The sequence below is a fragment of the Syngnathus typhle genome, linkage group LG21, assembly GCF_033458585.1.
Source record: "Syngnathus typhle isolate RoL2023-S1 ecotype Sweden linkage group LG21, RoL_Styp_1.0, whole genome shotgun sequence".
Taxonomy (NCBI): domain Eukaryota; kingdom Metazoa; phylum Chordata; class Actinopteri; order Syngnathiformes; family Syngnathidae; genus Syngnathus; species Syngnathus typhle.
Window position 1 is genome coordinate 5,858,596 of NC_083758.1, and position 16,334 is coordinate 5,874,929.

The window sequence follows — 16,334 nt, forward strand, 5'->3', positions numbered from 1 at the left end:
TATAGTGACGTCACTATGACGCTACTCCCACTGTAAACAGATGTTTATGGCCAAAGCGAGCTGCTAGCTTATACCGCGACTAGAGCTGGGAGGTAAGAGCTGGTTTCTTTCCCATTTTAAATGATTTTCCCTTTTTTCTACTTTTTTGCGGGTTGTTTCTATTTTCCGAGAAAAGCGCCGGTGGTGTAAATAGAGGCTCTGTCGCAACAATCAAATGCCTCAGTTTAATGAAGCACAACATGATCGACGTGGATTAATTCTTTATTTCTCCCCAAAAGGAGATAATATTCATATGTGGCGGTACGGTTATGGAACTTTCAATTCATAACGAGGGCATTGTGTGTAAGAAAAGCTAATTCTTAAAATAAGCGTTAATTAAACATTACGAATTTGGTAAGAGAGTGGTGCTGCGTTCAAGGTACAAAATGCCACATGTCATTTCCTGTGCACATTGAAATTGAGTAGAAAGTTCAGACTACCTTGATTGGAAAGAAGATCTATAGCTGATAACTAAATTCACTTTGGTGCTGCAGAACGAGTGAGAATATTTTTAATTGCAGAATGTTTTGAATTGCTCCTCTCCCAAGTATTGACGTTATATTACAAGCAAATGAAACTTGGACACATAAAAACAACTTGAAAGTGAAAGCTCTTCTTCTTATGCAACGCTTAACATTGAGTTCCCTCTTTCCAGGCGTTCGCCCCGTGTGCCGTGCTTGTCCCGCCCGACCTTTTAGCTCAACCCCCTTCCTTTTTTCGCACCCACCCTGAAGATCCCTCACCTCCCCCGAAACCGACCTCCAAATTCTCCTCCACCTTGCGGTCACCCCTGTGATGCCTCCCTCATGCTGTGGCTACCTGTCACAGTACACCCATCATCACCTGGTCGCCTTCCTCCTTACCTTCTTTAGGTAATTTGGGAATTTTCCTCCCCAACCTGACTGTCTTGTATGTCACTGGTGCTTTTCTTGTGCTTGGACATCCGGAATGTAGTTTCGAAACAACGTGTGAATCCGTGTACGATATTTACGCGGGTCGAAAGTTCTCGACCCACATGTTGTCAGGGTAGTGTGAACCGTGTATATTGATTTTAAGTGTCCATAGCAGGTTGCCTGACCCGCAAGTGCAAATGGCAAGTGTTTTTTTTATCGACCTGCTGCGCCTTCCTTTGCTGAATGTTCGCCGGTGGCGTTAATGTTTAATCGGGGCGAAGATCATCAGAAAAGCTGAGTTGGTTTCCTGCTCCGTTTCCTGTTTTTAGACGCTCGCCGACTCGAATGTCCTGTTACCCGCAATTCATGTGCGACAAAAGAAAAGTAAACAAACGCTCAGCTCAAACTAATAATATAAATCCCTTTTTTTGTCGCCGCCCCAGCTATGTGTTCCTCCATGCATCCAGGAAAACCTTCAGCAATGTGAAAGTGAGCATTTCCGCCCAGTGGACGCCTTCTCTCCAAAATGGCAGCGCTCCCGCTTTCTCGCCTGGCGAGGTACGGCTTCTCTTAAATGGTTTAAAAAAATGGATAATTGATAGCTCATTTTCGAACGTCTGTTTGTTTTTCAGACATGGGAGAGGAACCAACTGTTTGCCAATGAAGAGGAGGCGACGCTCTTCCTGGGAGCTCTGGACTCCATCTTCCTTTTCTCCTACGCTGTGGTGAGGCGGACTAACATCCAGTGTTGCTTCTCACCTCGATTAATTGTATTTCTTTTTCTCCACGCAGGGTTTGTATCTGAGCGGCGTGATTGGCGACAGGGTGAACCTGCGCTATGTGCTCTGCTTTGGCCTGTGCGGCTCCGCTACTGTGGTGAGTTCACTGTGTGAATGTTTTTCAAGGCCTTCTTTTATTCCCTGCGGACTTTTGGCAGAACTTTGCATTCGGCACCTTGACCGAGTGGCTCCACATCTACAACGTCTACCTCTACTGCAGCCTGTGGGTGCTGAACGGGTTGCTCCAGTCCACCGTCTGGCCTTGCATCGTCGCCGTCATGGGCAACTGGTTCGGCAAGACTGGGTGCGTGCGCGCTAGCACAAAGGCGATCATTTATCATCCCCAAGGGAGGCTTAGCAGCCGGACTTGTAAAGTCACTCACAAAGAAGCGTTTTTTGTTTTTTCAGGCGCGGCTTCGTGTTTGGTCTGTGGAGCGCATGCGCGTCGGTGGGCAACATCCTGGGAGCCTTCCTGGCGTCCAGCGTGCTCAAGTACGGCTACGAGGTAAGAAAACGCGCGTTAGCCGTATTTTGGAAACAAAGATGAGCTGAGGGTGTTGTGTTTTGCAAGTATGCCTTCCTGGTGACGTCGGTGGTGCAGTTCGCCGGAGGCGTCGTGCTCTTCTTCGGCCTGCTCACCTCCCCAAATGAAATCGGTGAGGAAGACGCCGGCGAGTCCTCCTCCGCTTGCGTCAATAACGGAAAATATTTGTGCGCGTCAGGGTTGAGCACGGATTGCCAGACGGGACTCGGCCCAGTCGACACAGACGCCCACTGGCCTCTGATGAGCGAGGAGGAGGATGAGGCGGAGGAGGTGGAGTACGATCGAAACTGCCACTCAGTGCAGCGCGCCGACCAAGGGTCCCCGAAAGCCGTGGGCTTCTTCCAAGCTTTCTGCCTGCCCGGAGTTCTGCCGGTAAGCTTCTGGCGCATCCTGGTTTATAATTCGACACCCCCCCCCCCCCCCTTGAGTGAACGTTGACCTTTTTTTTTGTGCTCGCTTTAGTATTCGCTGGCGTACGCGTGCCTGAAGCTGGTCAACTACTCCTTCTTCTTCTGGCTTCCTTTTTACTTGAGCAACAACTACGGCTGGAAGGAAGTCGAGGCCGACCGGCTGTCCATGTGGTATGACGTCGGAGGGATCATCGGTGAGCGATTTAGGATAATGACGGTTGAGTTAAACGTTGTTTACATTTTTTTTAATTTTTTTTTTATATAATGTCAGGTGGAACCGTTCAAGGTCTGATAACGGACTTCATGGGAAAGCGCTCCCCGGTCTTGGCCTTAAGTCTTTTGCTCGCCATGGCTTCTCTGGTGGGATACAGCCGTGAGTCCTCCCCGCACGCAACGTAGCATCCTAACACCAGTGAGGACAGAATTTATACAAGAACTTGTATTTTTGTAGACTCGCCAGCCGACAAGACAACCAACGCCGCCCTGCTGGCCATCACCGGCTTCTTAATCGGCGGTCCGTCCAACATGATCAGCTCGGCTATTTCTGCTGACCTGGGCAGGCAGGACGCCATCAGGGGCAGTCGGGGGGCTCTCGCCACAGTCACCGGCATCGTGGATGGCACAGGAAGTATCGGAGCTGCCGGGGGACAGGTGCGTATTTCCCTCTCGTGCGACTGGAATCCAATTTATTAACGGAGGTTGTTTTCCAGTACCTGGTGTCGCTCATCGAGAGCAAGTTGGGTTGGGTGTCTGTGTTCTACTTCTTCGTCGTCATGGTAAGACCAAACCTCAAGCTAATTTTACATTCCTCACAAGTGGCGGGGTTTTTTTTTAGACTCAAAAAGATTTGTTGACATTACAGACAGGGGGCAGCATTGTTTTCATCACTCCCCTGATCATGACGGAGGCAAGCGCCATGTGGAGAGAGCGGCAAACCCGCCATCACCAACTCTGAACTCTGGAGAAAAAAAAGTTTGCTTTCCTTCCTCCAAGCGTCAGAGGATGGCGTTCTTTCCGAAAGACTGACATGAACATTCGCGCCTCTTCTTTTGCCTCGCCGCAACATCTACAATTGGGCTGACAACAGCGCAGTTTGTAAATACTTTCAAAAAATCTACTGTGGTGTTACTTTGAGACAGTTCACAGGGTGCCCATGTGGAAATGGATGATGCACTATAGACAGTTTCAGTTTCTTATAATCTGGTTAAGTGTCCTTTGGCGTTGGGTCCTTAGTCCCCCCCCACACACACACCACACACACACAGTCATTCCAATTTCCGGGTATGACTGCAGCACTACCGCTCTTTCGATTTAAGTCTAGTTTACTTTCAGTCGGCCGGGAACTCTTTTGCATTAGCTGCGCAAAGGTTTGCGGTCGCCACCTATCATGACAACTCGTAATGAGCTGCCGTACCGCAGTAGAAGTGAAAATAGGCAAGGAATGTTTTATCATTATTTATATTTTCCTTTTTTTCCAAAAGTGTGAAAGAGCATTTTGTGTAGGACAAATGGGGGTTGAATGTGTGGCTTTACCAAGCACCAATAAATTATTGGTGTGCCAACATCCTTGTAAATGCACTTGTTAAAGCATTTCATCCAATTGAAAAGTAAAGTGGATTTATAAGCAATCGATGTGACTCGTCTTGATATTTATAGTTTGGAACAACCAATATTTAGCATTTTTCATCCGAGTGAAAACTAGGTCAAATTGCAGTGTCGCTTTTCAGCCGCTAGATGGTGCTGTAGCCCCAGGGCGGAAAAAAAATCACTAAGCGTCAACTCTGTACATTGAAATTGTTTTTATTCATTTGAGCACATGTAAAGAAGTCACAGACAAAGGTAGCAGTGTACAAACAACCCAGCAATATTCAGAATCTTTGCAACAACTCCATACAAATATACGATTCTGTACTTTTCCATCTTTGTTATAGGATACACATGTGATTACCAGAAATGATTATCATACATTTATGCAGAATACAAAAAAAGAGACTGATATAGCTGTGACAGATAAATTAGAAACAACTGAGAGAATTGCGCTCAGTGAGGAAAGTGTGGAAAGAGTCGAAGAGGTTTTTTTTTAATCATTATTTTAAAGATTACCATACAAAAATATCTCTCTGTCAACAATGTTGGAGTAGTGCAAAGATCTCAGAAATGACACAATTAGTAATCGCCACAAATAGAAGGGATATTCATAACTCTAAACACACAATATAAACTCCAAATAAGTTAACTTTTTTTTTTTCTTATCAATGTTTGTCAATCACACACGTAGATACAAGTAAAACAATCGTTTTCTGACATATACCCTTTTCAAAGCAAGACAATGATTTTTGCAGTGACTGACTTTGTTAGTGCAGCAAAGAGGGATTGAGAGACTTAAAAAAAAAAAAAAAAAGTGGGCGGCTAATTAATGGGTCATACTGTCATATTTAAAAAAAGGGGTCCAAAGCATTTTCTCAGACCTGCTAGTGACCCTTCCCCCACTTGGCTGTCAAAGCAACTCAAAAGGCCAAGTGAGTGACAACAAAAGCAGTGCGGGGCCCCTCCGAGCCCCTCGCTGACTCTTTTACCCGATGTGAAACTGACTGCAAAAACAACAGCAAGAAAAAAAAAAAAAAAAGTCTCTCAATTTCTCTTAACTGATCCAACAGATGCAAACAACCTGAGTTGTTGCATTGTTTCTTTATTTTTATACTTTTTGTATATTTTACTGAATGAGGTAGTAATGAGTCTATCCAACGTATGGCTTTGTAAACCACAAATCTGAATTGTGTAGTTTTGAGAACAGAGAACGCTTCCTCTAATATGAATAAAGATGCTTGAGACGCCATTGCATTCAACCGTCACAATACTTTTGCCCAAAGTTTACAAACTGGCACAAAAGTGAGGCACGCCGTCACCAATATGCTACATTATTTAAAAGCATTGAAATAATAACTAGATAAGGTTTGTCTATACTGTTGCCAAAATATAAAAGATGTTAAATAGTCCTTTACGCAAATAATACGTTAGAAGCGCATATAGTGTGTGATTTTTTTTTTTTTGCGCAGTGTTGTGATGTTTAATTTCCTAGTGGCAAGGGTGGAGCCATAATCACACAATTTTGGGGGCGATGGCACAAACATCTTATTTTACCTCGTTGTACACATTGGGTGTTATATATATTTTTTTGTTTTTTTGTATCTTATTTTGACGACGAGCTAGCGTCGTGAATAATAAATAAATAGTCATTATAATTGGATTATTAGTGAAGCCACATCAAGTCTCCACCGTTGATCTCTAACCTGGAGCGAATAACTAGCATGTTGCCATTTATTTTATTTTTTTAAAAATGACAACATGGGGCCAGGAATGGTGACTCGTTGAATGAAAACTTCCGAGCTCACCGTAAGAGTAGTTGTCCGTAAGAGTGCACGTAATATAATTTCACAGTATAGCGATAAAAGCTGAGGAAAACAGTATATAGAATATATATTTATATATGCTACATATGTTCATTTGATATTTATGAGGTGGTCCTATTGTCGGGATGAGCCCTTGTAATGTAGAAGCCGCCTCCTTTTCACCTTGAAGAACTCTGGAGTGACACAAACAGGCAGAGGTTGGTGACCGATATCCATTTTTTTTGTTACATGATTTGGATTTTCCGATTTACCTGTGATGGGGGCTTGTCTGCGTTTTTCTGGCCGTTTCAGCCTGTAGCACCCCCTGGCGGTCACCTCCAGGTACTCGTCCCCGGATCCCGAAGAGCTGCTGGATGTAGGGGAGTCGTCGCCCGACGAGGTGGAGCTCCGCCTCACCGGCTTGCCCGATCGCACCGCCGGCCTCACCGTGCAGCCGCGGTAGAAACCCGGCACGTCTTGGCACCGCACTTCCTCCCACTGGACGTTGGATCCCGTGCCCGGCGTGTCTTCAAGGAAGTCGTAGTTCCACCGCTTGTTGGCCGTCTCGATGCCCATGCACAGCAGCCGCTGGAAGTCTTCACGCAGCTGCTGGTGGTCCACGGGACCGAAGAGGTTCCTCCGCACCGGACCCGCCTTTAGCCTCAAGGCCTCCACACCACCCAGGCGTGAGATTTCGGACTCGGTCGTTGACGTTGATGGCGTTTCCATTGCCATGTCCCTGTCGGATGACAAACACAAAGGTGAGTGCTCTGTTCCTTGTGACTAATGAGACGTGACCTTTCGTGCCTAATGAGATGTGACCTTTTTTACTCTGGGCAGGCTTTTTCATTCTAGTTGTATTTGCAAGTGCAAGAAAATAATGCAACCTAATCATTTTTTTGCTAATTATTCTCCAGGAACAACAGATCTGAGGACCCCAATTTGAGAACCACTATTTTATTGGTTGTGTTGCATCACACCTGTACCACTTTATGTGAACAGGTACCACCACATAAATCTTTTGACTAGCATAGCGCCGCAACCTGCTCTGGAGTCTGTAGGCCAAAGGGCTCCACTAAAGGTGAAGGGTTGCACATATGTTAAACTCATGAGGAATGCTTCGCAGCATTCCGCCGCTGCTCTCCGACAAAATTAATTAGCATGCTGCTGTTGGGTTCAGAGGTCATCAGCTTCAGTTTTAGTTACAACCTGGAAAAGTTGACATTTGACACACAATCTCTGTGTAGCTTTTATCAGGAGAAATTGAGGCCTTCAAACGTACGCTTGAGCAGATAAGGTTATCTATACAGTCGGCAGACACTGTATTATGTACGGGATGGGGGGGGGGGGGTTAAAGTATGGCAAACAAAATGTAGAATTGTATCCATTACATTCCATATAGCACTAATAATAATGACACAAAAGACTCCTTGTATTGTGAGATAATCCGTCACAACCACTAATTGCGGCATAATCCTAAATTAAATTTGCATCTCGGATTAATTGGGGGGCAAGGGCATGAGATTATTCAGATTATGACTCCTGCGGTGTTTTAATTAGGCCTGTCTGCCTGCATATTAAAAAGTAATTACAACACATACGACAGCAGTTGGGTCTGCTTAGTCCTAATTTAGACCACCTCACAATTTAACAAAACGAATCACTTGATTTTTGGCTATTGTTAAACAAACATCCAAAATGCATGTTTAAAATAGCTTTGTGCATGGAGAGAAAGTTGTTTGCGTCTGGAAATGAAGTGGGCGCGTCGTGCAGATCAAGTTACAGTACAGTACGTGCGCACTTGGCCCGAGTTGTCCCGTTTTTTCCGGAGAAAATAGCGTAAATATCAACGACAGCATTTAAAAACAAACGTTTCACACGGAAAAATTCTCATAAGACTAAATTCGGATGTACTCGTAGTAGTACATGACGCACTTTATTTGCCAAGAGGATGTAGGTCAATGAGATGCGACACATAAACAACCGCAACTTGTCAAAGATCCAACTAACCGCACGAAACAACGTTAAACGCGCACTAACATCCGAATAAAACTATATTATGTGCAACATAAAGGAAAAAAACTATTTTAAAACTTACCATAGAAGTCTGACACGGTGCCAGTCAAGTCAAAAAATCCGACAGTTTTTTTTTTTTAAATAAACGCACCAAAAATACCCAACGCGAGAAGAATAAGATGTGTTCGTAAAAACTCGGAGAAAACAGTGTCGCGTGGAAAGTCCGACTGTACAATCCGCGGAGAAAGCTTGCTCCCGTCCTCTTATCTCTACCACTTGTTTGTTATGGACTGGGACTCGGGCGTGAGAGGAGGGCTGTCGCTGTGGTGGGGGCCGTCCCACGCGAGAATTTAGTCACGTGGTTGGACTAATAACATACATTCTATGACTACAACACTAAAATGACCGTAATGCAATTAAACGCAACAATGACAATTTTTTTTTTTTAAAGTTAAGAAATTTAAAAAAAAATTGATAACTACTACTAGAGATATTTGTAGTACGGAAGAGGATTAGGGCCAGTGAAGAAAAAATAAACGAGGGGTGACAGGATTCTGACTTTTTTTCTCAGAATTCTGACTTTAAAATAGGAATTCTGTCTTAAAGTCAGAATTCTGAGAATAAAGTCAGAATTCTGACTTTAAAGTCAGAAAGTCGGAATTCTGACTTTATTCTCAGAATTCTGACTTTATTCTCAGAATTCTGAGAATTCTCAGAACTCATTAACTGTGTTTAAGTCATTAACTGACTTTAAAGTCAGAAAGTGGGAATTCTGACTTTAAAGTCAGAATTCTGACTTTATTCTCAAAATTCTGACTTTAAAGTCAGTTAATGACTTAAACACAGTTAATGAGGACCTGTGTGTTGTTCTTGACCGACTGGGTCAGCACAGGCCTTGAATTCTGACTTTAAAGTCAGAATTCTGAGAATAAAGTCAGAATACTGTCACCCCTCGTTTTTTTCTTCTTCACTGGCCCTAATCCTCTTCCATAGGATATTTGTATATTATATGCACAAAAGTATTCTCAAAAGTTTTCTTACCCTGTAGACATGTTCCAAAAGGTCATTTTAGCGCGCGCAATTCTGGACGTGTTGTTCCGTGCTCTGTGTGCCTCCTCTGTGCTACTTTGAGTCCTGCACGGAAAGTAGGTCAAAGAAACTTGGCAGGGGTTGCCATTTCCCGGCTCCCGCAAAATGTGACACACATTCTCGTGTTGGCCTTGCATGAGTTTTTTTTTTTCTTCTGGAGCCGCGCCCACCTCCTCTAGTCACGTTGCAGTGCAACGTGAGCACACATTGTTCTTTTTGCACTCCTTTTGCAGAATGTATAGCCACTACTGTATTTTATATATGCAAGTATGCAAAGGAAAATAAACATTTTTGGGGATGCGTTGGTAAATTATGCTGGATGGAACACTTCACAAAGTCGCTCGTGTTTAGCAAAACAATAAATGCGCTTGAAAATTTGGACTTACTTGACTTTAGGGTTTAATGGATAAATTGATTGCGGATTTTTACCAAAGTCTCGACTTTCCTCGTTGTGTCACTTGACCTTCTGTTACGACCCCTGTTACAAAATGTGAGCCTCTTACATTTGCTTACAAGTCGGAGTCACCTTTTAGAAACACCAACGCCCTTACGTTTATTTGACCAAAACAAAAACTGTTTTTGTCGAGAGGCCTCTGTTTCCATGTGACGGGCACATCTATAAGGAGGACTTAAGTCACTCCAACGGAATGCGTCCAGTATTGACCTGTTGAGGGACGAAAAAGGGGAGGAGGGGGCGTGGTCTTGCTTTGGTTCCATTTCAAGGTGGCTCACTTGACAGCTCATTGAAACGCATTGCGAACTGCTATCTTAAAGCCCCCCCCCTATGGAAAAACTTTTTTTCCAACCCTTCCAGAACCTGAGACCTGTGCCAATGAAACTCTCTCATGCTGCTGAATAATAAGTTAGCGATGCTGACCCAATTCCCTAATAGCCCACTAATCTGTTTCCCAAGTGGTCCCTTTTATACGCTGTCATATTTGAGGCCTTGGGGCTTGCATGATCCCACAAAGTGTTTACCAGCACTCTGACCTGGTATTTACAGTCATCTACATTCAAATCCTAATCCTCTCCTTGTTTTCTTGGGCCCCTTTCCCACCCCTGCGTATTTCCTAATCCATGGGACTGAGCGCGCTACACTTGACCATGCAGTATTTGAAGCCATTGTTGTCCTTCTGCAGTTCTCACCCCTTGAATAAATTAGCATGGTCGGGAAAACAGTCCCGTGCGATAATGTGAATGGGAGGAAAGCACTTCATCTTTTTGCCATTCAAGTGTCACAGTGGGAAGAGATTTGCGGGAGATTTATTAGGGACCACACGCGTGTGCTCCCACACGGGAGGTTTTTTGATTACCGTAATTTTCGGACTATAAATCGCACCGGAGTATAAATCGCACCAGCCATAAAATGCCCAAAAAAGTGAAAAAAAAACAACATATATATATATGTATATAAGTCGCTCCTGAGTATAAGTCGCCCCCCCCCCACCCATACTATGAAAAAAAAAAACGCGATTTATAGTCCGAAAATTACGGTAGTTAGCTGATTTGAAAATAGAATTTTAAAAATGGAATCATCAATTTGTCTTGCAAGAAGTGAAGGAATATAACGAAGGAGTGGAAGTTGTTGCCTCACAGGTGCCGTTCGGGGCCTTCCACATCCTTTTCGTTATTCTATTGCAGAACCAAAATGGAGAAGTGGTACACCACAAACAACCTTTTTCCCCCCCCCCCCTCCCTTCAGGCTTAAGTTTATTGACGCCGCCGCAAGAAATTAGAAAGCCACTGTTGACGAATGAGGTCGCAACCAAAACATTCTTGCTGATGAGCCCTACTACGAAAATGTAACATAACGCTGCTGGGGTCTCATACCAAACAGCTTTGCGGGGTGGGCGTGGCCTAAGGAGAAATGAAAACCCCATACCTTTTTGGGGGGGCTGTGGAGGCCATGCTGATGTGTGTATTTGGGGTACAGGGAGCAGCTGGATATTGTCAGGAGGGGAGGGGCTGCAGGGTCCGAGTTGAAATACGCAATAATAATTCAAGTATCGTGGCTTCTAGTTGTTGTTGGATCGGTTGTGGGCGTGTTTGTGTGGGGGGGGGGGCGGCAGATTATGTGCCAAGAAAGAGGTTAAAGGTTAAAGAGATTTGGCCCTCTGACTTTGAGACCCACTCGGTGGCCCGAGGAACTTCCTAATGCAGAAGTTTAAAAATAGCAAAGTGGATGATGATTGTGGCGCGATTTAAAACGTCACTAGCATTTAGTGGGACTGTAAAATAGCTTCTGTAGCAAAATGTCTGTTCAGGTGAAAATGTTGTTGTGCACACGTCAGAGTCTAAGTCGGACCTCCGGGGTGAAGTATTCCACAGACTCTTCATCCTTGGAACTTTTAATAAACTTTGGTATTCGGGGAGCATGTCGCGATCCACCGCCAGACTTTTTTAATAAGCACCAGCCAGCGGGTCAAAAGTACCCGATGTTCCGACCTGCCTCAGGGAGGAGCTTGTTCACTGTGGAACGACATATTTGAACCAGATTCCTCGAAGCCGAAGTGGGCCTCTCAGAACGAGGGTGTGCCCCGGCTCCTTCCCGCCTTCTCGTGTCCTAGACGTTCCTAGAAAACGTCGGCGGTTTTGGAAATTGTGTGTTTGCGTGTAACCATGTGTGAGACAGGAAGTAATAAGGGGTCCCTTTCTTCGCCGCAACGCTGACTAGTTGGCCAAGAGAGTCTGTAAAAGGATGTCGGGGGTGACTCCAGTGTGTATTTATTTAACCAGATTTTAAAATTAAAATGAGAGTAGCTCACAGGTGCTAATTCATGTGTGGCAATGTGGTCAGCTTCCTTTTTTAGTGGGGCCCACGATGGAAAATCATCGTCATCTAAAAGTGAAGTGAGGAAGATAAGAGCACACCGAAAGGGGAATCATACACTTCCACAAAAACAAAACACTAAACCCACGTTATATATTTTGTGAACCTTTTTTTTTTTTAAAGGAGTAATTTTTCTGTTACAATACCTAATATTAGGTAGGTAACATTAATATCGTTACTTGATCAAAAAATGTGAATATATTCATAAAAAGCTCCCATTACTATTAAAATACATAAATAAATTGTTGCATATGTTGGAGAGAGTTGTCCAAAAACCAGTATTTTTTTTATATTAGGTTTTAAACATCTTAAGAATAGGAAACAATGCCATCTAGTGGTCAAGATGAGAGAGTTCACTGAGCGGTGTAAAGATTTTTAGAAAAATCATGTAAATAAAGAAAAACCTAGAAGGCACAAAATATTTATACTTTTTAATATGGTGTATTGAAACTAGCAACTCTTAGCCCTTAGTAATCAACATTCCAGTTGTTGCTACGGAAGCCCGACGGTAAGTTATTTTGGCATTTTTTATCTAGTATTTTATTTGATGATTTAATTTAATTCGTTTCATTCATATAGTTCAATTTAATCGGTGCGCTGAAGGTGTAAATTGTCTCCCAAATACACGCGCTGAAAATACTGCCTTATTTATGGAACTACAGCACCCTCCTCTGGTGGAATATGGTAACAACAGCTTTGGGAAACCACTTTCTCACTGAGCCTGTTAGTCTCGTAAATAAATAGATGTCGCCAAAAAATACACAACGGTTTTTTTTTTTTATCCATAAATCAAATTCCCTCTCCAGCGTGTGATAATATTTTCCCCTCTCCTGTTCTATTTTGTCCCTTTGGCGGCGATGGCGGGGACGCGTGGAATGTTTCATTGGCTCGCCCCAGGGGCACCATGCTGTCTGTTCCTGCCTGCCTGCTATTGCTTCTCTTTTTTTCTCTCTTTTGTTTCCACCCATCCCTTACTTTTTTGTCGTTGTCGTACTCTGTCAGCCAGGCGTTTGTAGCAGCTCTGTTGCCGTCCATGGCCAGCCGTCCCCCCGCCGCCTCTTGCTCCTACACGGTGGTCCTCATCCCGTTCAGGAGCAACCTGGACGCACTTCGCTTCTACTTGTGGGTGAGTCACGTGTCCAAATTGACGAAATATTTTTTTAGGGGGGGGTTATCATCTTGTGTCAGTAAATTATGCACGTAAACAACAAGTGGCAAAAATGTACCCCAATAATAATGAACATTTTGTTCAAGGAATCACTCTTAGGCACTTGGAATCCAAAGTGACTCTCAAAGCAAACTCTTTATTTGACAAAAATGTCCTCCGAGACAGCTCAAGCAAGTGCAGGCGTGCACGAAAGCCGTTAAGCGCTGACACAATATACCTGAAAGAACAAAAGCACTTTGCCACCGCACCTTTTTGTTCTTCTGCTTAGATTCTGGCTGTTTATTTTAGGTTGGGGATGTTTTAAGAATAAATATCCTTAACAATATTTGAAATAATCCTTTAAATTAGTGTTGCAACCATTATTTTTATTTCTTTACAATCCCCATAAAATCTAAAAGGTATATTTATTTAAAAACCAATTTCCCAGTCATAACAGAATTAATGAGACCTTTAAAAAAAATATATATATTTTTATTTTTCCATTTTGTTTTTTGGCTGTGACAGCATCAGCTTCCTAGCAACCAAGTGGAAACATATTGTCACCCAGCTACAAATACCATCCATGCAAATAAAAATCCAACTTCACTCCTGAACATGGACGTAATATAAATAGAGTTGTGGCACCAACTGCTCTGTGTTAACAGATCAGGCATCTCAAGGATCTAGAAAAGGAAAAAGACATCCTGTGCTGTGGTCTGGAGATTCTGGACCAAGCCCGACTCTGGTACCACCATCAACTAGAAAAGAACAAGGCCCAGCTGGCTGACGCCGACAGCAAGAGTCGGGTCAATTCCCCTCGAGAAGGTGTCGCAAAGGTACTAAAGTTTTAGGTCGGGTCATGTGACTTGTCGCCCACCTCTGACGTCCCCACAGGTCCATTCCTGTTGGCTGAGGTCACACATGGAGCAGGTGAACGCATCTCTGGCTTCTGTCATGGCTGAGCCCTTTGGCACCAACAATAATGACGCTGCAGCAGAGAGCGCCCTCCGGTGGCAACACACCCTACTCACACAAGTCAGGACCAATTTGCATTAGCTAAAAAAAAATGATATAAAATGGTGACATTGTCTATATATATATATATTTATTTATTTTTTGCAGAAAGTGAGTCACAAGAATCGCCAAATCTCCATGTTAGAGATGGAAAAAGAAGCGCTCATTGAACAACTTTATGAAGTTTAACCTGCCATGTCACCTCGGTGTCACGGATGGGATGGAGCAGGGCGACCAAATGCAGCTTGGACCAGGGTTTATTGAAGGGAACTCAAAAGGCAAACATGACTCAACAAACAATATCTTGACTGACTGGCCGGGAGGTGAAACAAGAAGACGACAACAACACAATGATCAAACCAGGATTTAAATACACGACAGGTAACAAGAGGCAAGTGGGAATGATCACACTAATCATGGGCACACAGGAGGGGAGGGCTAATACAATTATTTTACTTTTCAAATTTCAGACACGTATTAAGTAGCATCCTTGTTTGCATTGGGCGCGTACGGGCTCTCTGCCTCGACACGCCGAGCCGGCTCGGTGGTCCCGTGCTGATCTTAGTTGTGCTGATAAATTTTATCTAAGACGGTCATCAGGCGAGTCTACGGGAATTTCGAGCCCCTCCTCTCACTCTTTTTTTTTTTGCACTTGGTCACTGAATAACAGAAACTCCACTTGACGTTTTGACCCCGCTATTTTGTCTCTTTTGAACCAAAATGTGACGAGAGGACAGTTTCGAAGAATCTATTTTGTGATGTCATACTAAATTGTAGAGGGATATAAAGGTCTAACCTCTCCGTCACGCCCTAGTGAGCACTTTTTGCTCACTTCCTGCAAGTAAGCAGATTAAAATCAACCCGTGTGCGTCCAAACGAAAAACATCCATTATGGAGGTGGCTTTCATTTAAGGAGCTTCATGCTTTCTGCCTTCAAACTGCAACTGAACCATCAAGGCCCGGGTACCAGCACTTGTCGATTTACCATCTCCACTTCACATGCTGAGAAACTTTGTTTTGGACGTGTCACGCCTCACGGTTCAGCTCAAATGCACCCCGTGCGGGTCTGATCAAATCCTCTATGTCAATATCGGGTTTTATTTTCCAGTTTTGTGGGTTTTGCGCAAATCTTAAGTCGCTTCCGTGCAGGTCCGTAGCGGTGGGAAGATCTGGGGGTCCTTGATAAATGACTTCCTGTCATGCTTGTAATATACAGTGACCGGACTCTTCATTAGGTACACCTGCTTGCCCAATTCAAATGAGTCCAAATATGTGAGTGCTGAATTTTGATAGAAATGCGGTCCTTGTAGTTTTAATGATGCTATCAGGTAAGTACAAATACTGGCGCATTATCTTTGGAGTAAAATTGGATAACTACTTCTTTAAAGAAAAGTGTCCAATGTTGTCACTGGCATTTTTGTGAGCAGCTTCCAGTGACATCCCAGCAACGTTAAGGTCTAAAAGTTCCTGCAGATGTTTGATATAGTCGATGGCGGCCCGCAGCGTCTCCACTTTACTTAGCCTCTTGTCGTCGAATTCCTGCGGCAGGCGCTCCCGGAGGCGCGCGTAGCCCTCGTTGACGCAGCGCACCCGGTGGCGCTCCCTCTCGTTCCTCTTGTGAATAAACGCCGGCTCCAGCGAATGTTCACACCTGCTCACCGGACCGGGACACGAGTAATAGTGCAGACCTCCGTATGGGAACTTGGAGCGGGCACGCTCGAGGTACGCTGGCTCCAGGTGGAAGGATGGAAGACCGAAGTGGTGGCGCGCACCCGTGATGTCCACCGAGAAGCAGTGGAGCGCCAGTGGTGGAATATATGGAATATGCTCCGTCGTCTCATTACGACAAGACATTTTCATCCCTGAAATAAATGTAATTAGTATTTATAAAAATTGTAAGCATGTTATTTGCATTTATTTGTGACGCTGTAAGCTCATCCTCAAAAAAATTAATTAGTATATAAAAATTGTGGGCATGTTATTTGCATTAATACAACTTACCCTATTTGTGACGCTGTAAGCTCATCCCAAGTTTCTTTGAAATAATTGTCTAAAATTGCAAAAGCCTACTCTCGATGAGGAGTCGAGTTTGTATGCCAACTTGTTACAGTATAATGGCGTTTTTTTCTGATGGTACGCTGTGCGGTGGGTGTGATTTGGGGAGGAGATTTGCAGACAGTTTTT

At 43.9% G+C, this 16,334-nt stretch overlaps 3 protein-coding genes across 6 annotated transcripts; 2 read left to right on the top strand and 1 right to left on the bottom strand.

The window, feature by feature from the left end:
• Positions 1–775: 775 nt before the first annotated feature.
• On the top strand, positions 776–4,293 carry slc37a3 (solute carrier family 37 member 3). 2 transcript variants are annotated; one of them, XM_061268856.1, is made up of 13 exons: positions 776–911; positions 1,376–1,490; positions 1,565–1,657; positions 1,725–1,808; positions 1,870–2,015; positions 2,120–2,216; positions 2,283–2,367; positions 2,434–2,627; positions 2,718–2,859; positions 2,937–3,038; positions 3,117–3,316; positions 3,376–3,441; positions 3,528–4,293. In XM_061268856.1, the coding sequence occupies exons 1-13, from the start codon at positions 835–837 to the stop codon at positions 3,618–3,620; spliced, it is 1,494 nt and encodes a 497-aa protein (XP_061124840.1). In that variant the 5' UTR covers positions 776–834; the 3' UTR covers positions 3,621–4,293. The 2 variants fall into 2 exon arrangements, with proteins under 2 accessions (XP_061124840.1, XP_061124839.1); XM_061268855.1 differs by having other exon boundaries at positions 2,283–2,627.
• Positions 4,294–4,449: 156 nt separating this feature from the next.
• LOC133145390 (cyclin-dependent kinase inhibitor 1-like) lies at positions 4,450–13,105 on the bottom strand. Of its 3 annotated transcripts, XM_061268861.1 has the most exons (4): positions 12,965–13,097; positions 9,112–9,204; positions 6,327–6,793; positions 4,450–6,248 (listed from the first exon to the last, which is right to left on the bottom strand). In XM_061268861.1, the coding sequence occupies exons 2-4, from the start codon at positions 9,135–9,137 to the stop codon at positions 6,190–6,192; spliced, it is 552 nt and encodes a 183-aa protein (XP_061124845.1). In that variant the 5' UTR covers positions 9,138–9,204; positions 12,965–13,097; the 3' UTR covers positions 4,450–6,189. The 3 variants fall into 3 exon arrangements, with proteins under 3 accessions (XP_061124845.1, XP_061124847.1, XP_061124846.1); XM_061268863.1 differs by lacking the exon at positions 9,112–9,204 and having other exon boundaries at positions 12,965–13,105; XM_061268862.1 differs by lacking the exons at positions 9,112–9,204; positions 12,965–13,097 and adding an exon at positions 8,153–8,478.
• On the top strand, positions 12,872–16,055 carry sapcd1 (suppressor APC domain containing 1). Its single transcript, XM_061268860.1, has 4 exons — positions 12,872–13,115; positions 13,802–13,972; positions 14,031–14,171; positions 14,259–16,055. The coding sequence occupies exons 1-4, from the start codon at positions 12,894–12,896 to the stop codon at positions 14,337–14,339; spliced, it is 615 nt and encodes a 204-aa protein (XP_061124844.1). The 5' UTR covers positions 12,872–12,893; the 3' UTR covers positions 14,340–16,055.
• Positions 16,056–16,334: the final 279 nt, after the last annotated feature.